The 10,670-nt window shown below is 37.5% G+C and overlaps 1 protein-coding gene across 1 annotated transcript in view; it reads right to left on the minus strand.

The window, feature by feature from the left end:
- SATB1 (SATB homeobox 1) overlaps window positions 1-10,638 on the minus strand; it is a 75,374-nt gene extending 64,736 nt beyond the window's left edge. Inside the window, exons 1-5 of the mRNA XM_009329516.1 lie at window positions 9,769-10,638; window positions 6,662-6,897; window positions 2,696-2,872; window positions 1,770-1,896; window positions 918-1,041 (exon numbers count right to left, since the gene is read on the minus strand). Of these exons, the coding sequence (XP_009327791.1) occupies window positions 918-1,041; window positions 1,770-1,896; window positions 2,696-2,872; window positions 6,662-6,872 (639 nt within the window). The 5' untranslated portion in view covers window positions 6,873-6,897; window positions 9,769-10,638. The remainder of the gene's footprint in view (window positions 1-917; window positions 1,042-1,769; window positions 1,897-2,695; window positions 2,873-6,661; window positions 6,898-9,768) is intronic.
- Between the last annotated feature and the right edge of the window lie 32 nt (window positions 10,639-10,670).

Raw genomic sequence — 10,670 nt, forward strand, 5'->3', positions numbered from 1 at the left:
ATAGATTAACTGAAGTCTTTCGGAGACAAAGACTCCAATATTCTGAGCAAGAGAAATAAAATCCCCATAAAAATACTTCCTTAATTTCCTTTTTCCTCTCCATACCACAACTAGCATCGTTCATTTGTATACTCAATTTGTCTCCACTGCACCACAACAAAATACATTTTAAAATTTAAAAGGTAAAAATAAATATGATGTTCCCACCACAGCATCATTGGACACCGTACCGCACAGAAGGATAAGTTGCGCCTTCACAGTAATTTGACAAAAGAATGACAAAAAAAATGGCAAAAAAAGAACAATACGACTAAGGCTTGAGGAAGCATCAGTTCAACATTTAGCGATGCATAAATTGAGGTTTCATTTTTGTGTAGGTATATTTTGATTAGAACTAATAAATGGCTGATTTTCCTTTGGTTGTTTGCAACAACAACACGTCATCCAAAGAGCTTTATTCTTTATTCCCTTCTTATATAGCATGCCAAAGACTGTCTCATTTTATGAATTAACATTTAAAACTACTGTAGGTTATCTAACAAGCATTCAGACTCAATAGTACTTTTGACAGCAGTAAGTAAAGAGCCTTTTAACATCTTGAACACATGTGCTTGAAAAAAGTAGTTACATCAAAGCAGTTCAAAGACTGAAGACAAAAACCAGTTAAAATCCAGTTTGCTGCGAGACAATTTTAGTGTGGTGTAAACAACCTTTCACGACTCCCCATGGGAAACGTTGCAAGGCTATGTTCAAAATGAATCAGGCATATTTATAAAGATCATGAAGTGGTCAAATGAATTTGCATTTTTGGCAGATTCACTCCACGGGTACTACTTGCTACAGTCTGTAGAAATCTCAAATCTCACATCAGCATTGCCTATAGTGCTTTATTATTTATTACGTGTTATGCTAAGTACCTGTGAAAGGGGACATTCCTTGGCCAATGAACTCTGGTTCATATCCTTCAGTAAGTCCTTCAGAGCATTTCTTACTGTTGTGTGAGACCATTGTTCAGGAGGCAAGTCTTCTAGTTTAGGGCAACTATTTGAAACACAGATTAGAAAAGGGATTATTACAAGATTGCATCCTGCTGCAGAACATTCCTTTAAGACAGACAGATTTCATTTTGCGCATCAAGCAGATGCATCTGGAGATTGCTCTCGGTCTCCTGATTGTTCCGATTAGTTAATTACTTTATACAACACATCTGCTGTATTGATGCATGAATTATACATCAGCTGCATGTGGCGACTATTTTTTCATGTTACTTCTACCTTCCTGCTCTGATGCGCTTGGTAAAACAATTTAAGGTGTAATGCTTTCTCACGACTGATCATGAAAAGCGTTAATATATTAACCGTTTTTTTCTTTTTTGTTACCGTGAAATTTAAGAACCTAGACAGCAACAATAAGTGTGAGCAAGTCATTCTTTTACAAAATGCACACAGATGGTACTGTTCATGATATGCAAAAATATTTTTCTCTTAAGTAAACTTTATGTAAAATGCCTTCTTGTAATGCATCATTTAATTGACTAAAATGCAATATAGTTTTAATGAGATATCCAAAGAAAATCTATGTATCAGAGCCATAAAAGTTTTCTGCAATGGTATACTGTAAGTTAAAGAAGAATTAGAGTAACTAAAAAGGAATTTAGATAAACCTTTGTACTTTTGAGCACACAGCACGGTGGAAATTAAATACAAGCAATATTAACAGTAAGAGCAGACAAGTAACAGTTCACGTCCCAGAACTGGTACGCAACTTACCTGTGTAACTGGATTTTCAGTGTGACCACATGATACACGTCTTGCAGCATGTCTGCTACTGTAGCATCAGGGGCATCTGTCACATAGGAGAGTGGAACTGGATTCCACTTCCCAACCTGGATAAGCCCTGAGGGATTTTTATTTTTTAAGGGGAGGGGGAGTGGGCAAGAACGGCAGGAAAAATTGAAAAAAAAAAGTAATTTACCTGTTAATTCCTAGGGGCAAAATAAATATCTGATTTTAACTAGATCACCGCCTTTGTTTCTAGTCTCTTAAATCTGGCAAAACAAAAGAACATCCCCCCCAAAAAAACCCCCACCCACACACCACCAAGGATATGCTTTATCTGTATTATGAAATTATACAAATGCATTACAGTAGAGATTTTTTAATATGTATAGGAGTATATTTTCCTAAGTTCCCATGAATTCAATAGGACATGATATAATAGTTAGCATTCCTCTTAATAAATTAGACAGGATTTTGCAATGCAAGGACTGAGTAAAAAAAAAAAAAAAAAATACTTTGCAGTCTATAAAACCATCAGGAACAAAATAAAAGAAACAGAGCTGGATATTCAGTCATAAATGCAAGTTGACTCTCAACAGTCCATCTGCTCAAATATGCTTTACACTTCCTTGTGGATCCTCAGTGGAGCAGATTATTAAGGTCAATAAGCATACTAATGATTCAGTTGAAGTCTTTTTTTTTTCTTTAAACAAAAAAAAATCTACCTCCACATTCCCCACGAACAAAACGTGCACTAACTAAACAAAAATACATTAAGGAAAAAAAAATACAGAGACAGAATCTGCAAGAAGTTTAAGTAGTAAAACCTGCATCGCATTCCTGAAAGAAATCCCGCCCCTCCCCCAAGACCCCACAAACAAACATAATTCACTGTACAATTTTGTAATCTTATTTACCTTTTGCTTGGGCAGCAGAGCTGTGAGAATATCCAAGTGATAGCAATGCCATTTCAATCAGTTGGTTGAAAAGCATATCCTTCCTCACCAACACAAATTCTGCATGCTCCTCCTTAGAATCATACTCAATGGCATTTTCATAATGTTCCACTACACAGAAAACTGGAAGCATACTTCCTATTAAAAAAAAAATTAAATTTAACGTATTAAACTTGAGTTATAGTAAAGTAGGTGGGTCTACACAGCGTTATGTAAATAAAACCTGTACGAACAGGCAGAGGAGGCATCAAGAATCATCACAAATATTTGATAAACATATTCCCCGAGTCCTTTCCCCTCACCCTCCCCAAAAAAGAGAAAGTTCTACAAAACATACATCTCTCTGAAAAGCAGAAATGCAAATTTATCTCGCTTGATCGGATACAGATTAAAGAATTACCTTCTATAGAAATAACAAGGTTGACTGAAGAGAAGTTGATTCTCTCTGTCCTGCCTGATTTGTTGTGAGTAGCAGGCAGCATGAGAACCTAAATACATACTGCAGATGTCTTCACCGTAAGCCATTTTAGTACCAGCCACATAATTTTGTTCGTTAACATTAAAACTTTCTTAGTCCTGCCAAAAATATTTAACTGCCTTCAACATCAACAACAAATCACCTTGCGTGTTATACATTCGCTCTGAAAAGAGTACACAAGGAAACAAGGCAAAAGTTAACACTAATTCGTGCTTCATTCATTGAGTGCACTTGAGCACTACTTTCACTCGCATCTTTAAGAAACAAATCATGATTTCAACACCGTTTTAAGAAATGTACCTGCAGTTCCGGCTTTTTTTTTTTTTTGGTTGCCTCCTGTACTTTACGTTCAACGTTTCTGGTATGCATTGCTATTTTGGTATGCCTGAAAGTAATTACTAATTTCTAGTTTTGTAGCATCATACGACAAACCCTTCCCTATGCTGCACAGAATATTAAGCAAACAACCTTTTCCCCTTTCCTTTGGCTTTTTTTTTTTTATTATTATTTTTTTTCTCCCTTTTGACAACAGACAGAGAAGTAACAAATGACCCAAGCTGTTTTAGGGACAAAATCTCTCCCAGCAATCAGATTTCTAGACTTTGTGACAACCCCTCCTGGCCTCCCAGACGGATGCGGATGACACAATGACCTCGGACACACGGTTTAAGGCCCCGGTCCTGTCCCACTGTCTCCAGCAGCGCAGGTTAGGATCTCTTAATGACAGAAAGCAAAAGGGTTAAAAGCAGATGTACAGAACTGTCTTATGGCAGCCTGCCAGCGGGGTATCATCTTTAGCATAAATGATGACAAGGGTTATTTTAACAGGGCACCCAGGAACTCCAATTAGTCCTACAATGTTAATGCCTCTACAACCACTGCCCTCTAGACTTAGGAAGCCTCCTAACCTGATATGGTGCACCAGACACACCGTAGTCAAAAAAGAAGATTTACTCTTGACAATAGATACGCATTTTAAGACCGTGTCTGTTGATTTGTGCTCTAACGTATAGCAAGAAATCACGATAAAAAAGATACCTCTTAAGCACGTATATTTAAACTACATCTGTTCACCAGAGAGTCAATCTCCGGCAAACAAACCCCTTCAGGCTCGCTTGGAAAAGCTCACAAACTCACTTCAGTTTGCCCAATAGGCTCAGCATGAAAGACAAGACTAAAAGCTTGCCAATATTTATGTAGTGCAGGAAGAAGCTTTTTTTTTTTGTCCTTTTTTTTTTTTTAAATCTAAGTGAGACTGGTCAGGAAGGGAGAGAAGACCAAAGCAAAACCAGTACGTGCAAACTGGTGATCTCTTTATTGGTTTTAATTAAGCTGTGGAGAGCTTTCTAAAACTCACACCCTTCATCTGCAAAAAGGTGGTGGGTTTTTTTTTTTTCCTTCCAGGCTCTCACAATTGATGTTTGACCTACTACCGTCTGACTCAGAGTAAGGGCTCAAAATTCTTAAGCAGTTTCACTGTTAATACCTTAAGATAAAACGTAAACAAAGCTTCATTTTAACAAACAGTGCAGATACACTCAAAACCAGCTACAGTGTATTTGTTTTTTCCCTTATCAGTTCCTACAAATTAAGCTATGATCAGACACAAAACTAGCAATGCACAGGTACTTCGCTGCACGTCAAGCACACTTTTTGCCAGGTACACTTTTTGCTGTGAGTTGCAGCATTCTGAAAAATGTGGTACTTTAAACAACACAGGAGAACCTCCTGGGCAAATTTTGATGTACAGCGTAGCTTTTCAGAGGTGGATCCTGGTAGTGCAACACAGGTATCATCTGACTACAAATCAAGCCACTAAATCTTTTAGCAAACTGTCACTAGTGTCCTTCTGTTAATGTGAAAAATGTTATACAGGAGAGCACAATCTCAGCTGGCTGATCACTCCTGCTAGTACTTGGCAAGACCTCCAAGTGCAGCAACTTCATAACCTTCTAGTATTAAAGGGGAGAGCATTGGTCAGTGCTCGCTGCTAAAAATACAGCATGATTTAAACCTGAAGGCAGTGTTAGAGCTTTTGCTGAAGGTTTACGAGCCTGTGTAAACAGCACGTCTGCCATAAGGAGCAGTGAAGTCTGTAGAATCCTTGTCTAAAACTGTCCTGGCATTAAAGTTTGCTGTGCAAATATCACATAATACCAGAGACAGCTGAAATCTCCTATTTAGGAATTTATGGAACTTATATGTTTGCAGGCGTCAGAAAGTCCTTTTTATATAGCCCCACTGCTTCACTGTACAATATTAATGCACTCTGCTTGAAAAGCCGTAATAAATTATATTTTTAATGCTCTTACCCCGCTTTCTTAAGATGCATACATTCTTGGCAAACAATCAATAAATAGGGTAATCATGAGCAGAGGCCAAAGAATTTGCTGAAGTGCTGTTTTTCCATTTTTAATAGATAAAGATCTAACAATACGGACTGCTGTGTCTGTTCATTTCAGGATCAATATATTCTTTGTTTTCGCCAAACCGAGGAAAAAATAAATGATTGTACGATAAATGTTATGCATCAGACACAATGAAATTCCTCTGCCTTCTAACTTTGTGCATTTAATAGTCTTGGTTGCATTTTGCACTTTGCTTAGCAAATGCAAGAAAAATCTGGATTATAAATATACACCGATTATACTGAGAAAAGTAGAGGCTGTTTTAAAACAAATGCCAAATTACACGCAGCATATTTTGATTTAAATTAGCAAGCCTGCAGGACATGGTCAAGAAGACTTACACATTTTGATAAGCAAAATTTATAGATTATTGTCCATTAAAAGTATTTTCAATGCAAACAAAAGCCATCCATATACAAACATCAATGATTCTAAATGTGCCTTTTCCTTGTGTAAATGTCTAATTACAGCAAACCAGCCACTGAAAAATATGACACCCAAGTTGTTCATTGTTCAATAATGAATTGTACTTAAGAAAATAAACTGCGAAGATTGACATCATAAATGACTTTTCCAATGTGATACCTAAAGATTTACACTCTCTCCTTTAAACCAACTTGCAACTGTTATGGAAATACTGCTGCCTTTCCAAGCTTGGACCATCGTTAAGAGGAAAGGCGAGAATTTGTTTTGGGGGTTTGGTATTTACTCTTACATATTTTTGCGTTTCTTAGCCCAACACTTACTCAAAGAATTAATGCATTATATTACTTCTATTTCAATGTAGGAATCTGCTTTAATCGGGGCAGCTAGCCTTTACCTTAACAAAAATCAGACTCCACCCTGTAAAGCAAGATGCTCCACCCAAGCATGAAGCTTACATTTCCCAAATGTGATTTATATCAGAGTTGGGAATATATAGTATTTTAGTATGGAGATTTAATCCTGAAATATAAATGAAGTAGAGTCTGCAAAAGTATGCTTCCCCCCCCAAATATTATAAATCATATTTCTCTAATGCAGAATTATCAAAAGTGTTACCTTTTCTAATATTAGTTTTCATCAGGTGTCCAGAGTGTTTTAAAGGCACTCCTTGCATTTTAGTTCCCGTACTTCCAAGTCTTCCTCTTCCTAATGGGCTCCCATTCTGTTCCAAGCGCGCAATTTTGGCTGGTGGACCCTTCGGATCGCTTACATTGTTAGACATTTCTGAATGTTCTTTCCCCTGAGTTGCCTCGTTCAAATGATCCATACTCAGTCCCGCCTCTAAAGATCACCTGCCATGATTCAAAAAAAAAATATATATGTTGTACACGTGTGCGCATATGTATACGTACACAGCCTGCACATGTACAGAGAGAGAGAGAGATGTATCGTAAGCTCATAAAGAAGAATAAATAACTATTTTAACGGGAAAGAAGATGCCTTTTTTAAAAGAAACAAACTTATTCTCCAAAAATGACCTCATACCCCAGTTAACAGACAGATCGCATCATAATCTGGTGGAATTATTTTTTAAAAGCCAACTAGAGTACCCTTTAAAAAAAAAAAATCTTCAGTGATATTCTACTAAATCTGAGAGAGACTAAGTCTCATATAAATGATGATGATTGTCAAGGTATGTGCTCCAACACAGCTATTGTTACAAATCCAACAGAAAGGTTTGTTATTAATCCCGAGTGTTTTTATTGTGCTAAGAGAGAGAGAGAGAGAGAGACAGGGAAAGAAAGAGATTCTAGTGAAACATTCCTCGATCTACTTGATTAAAAAATGGATGCACAACAATAGATTGTTAAAACTTTAGTTGAGGGAGCAACAGATTTATTAGAGATGTAGAATATTGTCCATTTACAATTCCTCCCCCCCTTAAAAATAAAAGTTGGAAGAGAATTTAACATTTAACTTCAGAAAGCAGTGGCGGAAGATGGTTGCTTTTGAGTTTCCTAACCAATATTATACAAGGAGTTTACCAACTTTTGCAAAGTTCAAAATATGCATATGAAATTTTTCAGATGTTAAGCTTTAAGTGTTAAATGGAGTAGTTTATTGAGTTAAGAAAAATAACTGAGAAGGTAGCATCTCACAAAACATAACGCTGGGAAAACTCCCCACAATTTCTACAGTACTTTTGAAGCCCTTAAATATTAAAAAAAAAACCCTGAGTGATGCTAAGTTACATGCTGAAACAGCTATTTGAAACCAAAAATCCGAAGTAATTTCAATAGCAAATTAAGAAAAGTTATGTGCTAGCATGCTTATATTTCCCTTTTTATAAACTTTTGAAGCCTCCGTCCATGAATAACAATTCCAGTTAAATCACTAAGAATCTCCCAAGCCTAGAACGTAACGGAGTAAGTTTTGAGGATTTTTGTCACTCATCAGAATTTGTTTTGCCAAGTATATATATTAAAAAAAAAAAAAAAAAAATCAGTTGCTGAGAACAGAGACATCTTTCTGGTTATGATTTCATTCATCAATACTGTTGTCATTGTTAGGTATTTTACCCTACCTTTCTCTGACTAAGAAAGGTGTGACTACACTGACAATTATGTTATGCATATAATATAATCACTAAGGACAGGTGACTAGACATTAATTTATGAACCAGTATTTACATTAGTGAGTACAAATACAAATACTGGGAAAGTCATATTTAGAAAGACTGGTGTGAATCTGATAATTGCTACTTTCTTTCAGTTGCCTAGTAATTCAATACATTTTCTGCATGTTTCATAGCAAAGCTATTAAAGCCCAAACATCTTGGGATTTTTTTCTATACATCTATGTCGTTGGTATATATGACAATGACAATTCTGTAAACTATTTTTTCCTTGTTTGAACACCATGCTGCTTTTCCCGATACGGTGAAGGAAGAGGTAATATATTAATCTGAACGTTTACAAGCAACCTCAAGAATGCCACTGAATAGCTAAAGTTCAGAAAATCGTTATTTTTCCTTATGCTGTGAGGTGACAGGCTAAGGTTTACCATTCATCTTGATCCCATCTGGTTTAGGTGGTGTGTCTCATTAACAGTAAACGTGCCTATTTTAGCCACTTTTCGAAAAGATTTTTTTTTTTTTTTTTTTTACTGTGTTAACTGCAGCCTAAGCAAAGAATTACAGACTCAAACCGTTAACATCTTCCGATGTTACTGACGATGCTAACATACTATAGGACTGCTTCTCTGAGACTGGTCTTTCTCAAGAAGAGGAGGATTAACAAAAAAGAAAAAAAAGGGGGGGGGGGGAAGAGTTTAAGAAAAAAAAAAAGCCTGAAACAAGAAAACCCTTGTCACTTTTGGCAACTTCAGAAGTACTCTAAGGCACCCAGGTTCTTTGCTACAAAAAGTATCTAGTCATCATGAGTCAGAATCGCACTACATCATGTACAGTGAATAAAAGTGATAGATCGCAGTTTAGTTAATGCACTGACTACAACCAAAACACCAAAAGGGTCATTTTCGCTTGGCCTGAGAATACCCACCCATCGGCATCCTTTCACCGCTTAGTCATCTTGTAAAAAGCTTTATGTTACAAAGCAAAATTACATGCACATAAAACACCTAATTTACTCATTTAAACTCCATGCCCAAGGCTAAAGTTCACTGAAACCTCAGTTTGGAATAGTGATGAGCAACAACCAGCGTGGCCTGCCCAGGGAGAGGGTTGCAGGGAAGAACTATCATCTCCGCCGGTTCCAGGCCAAGAGTTTCCCCGGGTTTCGCATTTAGGCATCTTTCACAACTACAAGTTTTCATCACAGGCATTGAGAGAAGAGCACAATTTCAAGGCACAGTTTCCCAGAGACAGCGTACGCGTACGGGCACACCGCGCAATTTCTGAATGAGAGTCGGTGCGGTATCTCCTTTTGTCGCGATGTAACGCCGCCGGTATTATATTATTTCTTTCTCTCCTCCTGAATCAGCCCCCTCCCCATGCCTTTCCCCTCCTCTTCCCTCCCTCCCCCATAAAACCCCATAATCACATTTGAGAGAGGCTCCGCACTTATCCGTTCCATATGGCTCTCACAATCCAGGCCAAGCTTTCCCTGTGACCTTTTAAAGAGACAAAGAAGCAAAGTACTTATCTAGAAACAGAAACACTGCAGTTTTCTGAGTGAAATTAGCAAAACCGACCCGAAACTCACCACTTCAAAACTTGACAGCATATAAATAACAAAAACAAAGGAGGTTTCCTTTGCAGCCCGAGCTCTTGAAGAGGAAGAAGTTCAAGACTGATGTTTTCTAGGTCCCCCCCTTTTTGGAGGGGGGGAGAGGGGGGCAGCAGACCTGAGGACTACTTCCCCTAATATTCTCTTATTTTTTCTTTTTTTCGTGTTGCTATTTTCCTCTAGGCGGGGAGGGGCAAAAACAGATAGCGAGAAACAGAGTAGCCATGAGCAAAAATGGCAATGGACAAAAAATAGATTAAATATCTTTTGAGAGAGCCAGTTTTCGAGGTTTAGCAACGGAAGAAGGAGCTGAAGATCAAATTGATCAGACAAGTGTAACGCTCAAAACGAGGAATTCAGAATAATAATAATAATATAATAATAATAATAATAAAAAATAAAGTAGCAGGTTTAAATTGGGGTGGAGGGTGACTTAAGTCTAGCTATCCTTTCAAAAATAAAACCAATGCGTACAGGAGCAAGTGAGAAAGGGGGTTATTTAAAAAAAAAAAAAAGGCAAAGGAAAAAAAAGGCAGCTTTTCTATCCAGTGTGAAGAGCAGAAAGTCTACTTCTAGGTTGTCACTTACACTATTATTCTCCAATAGGCACCCAGAGGAGCAGCACACACAGAAGGAGCCCGCTCCCCTCCCCCTCCGCAAAAATACACACCGTAACAGCCCCCAAACTTTCTGCGGAAACCTCAGCCCCAGAGATCGCTACTGGAGTAAAAAAAAAACAAAACAAAAAAAACACCCAAAAAAAAACCTGTAGAGAAAATTGCAGGAAAAGGCACTAAAATGCCACTTTTAATCTCGCCTTTGCGGTCCGGGGAGGGGAGGGAAGGAAAAAAAAAAAAAAAAAAGGCAGAGAGGACCGT

This window comes from Pygoscelis adeliae, unplaced genomic scaffold (genome assembly GCF_000699105.1).
Source record: "Pygoscelis adeliae isolate BGI_AS28 unplaced genomic scaffold, ASM69910v1 Scaffold8, whole genome shotgun sequence".
NCBI lineage: Eukaryota > Metazoa > Chordata > Aves > Sphenisciformes > Spheniscidae > Pygoscelis > Pygoscelis adeliae.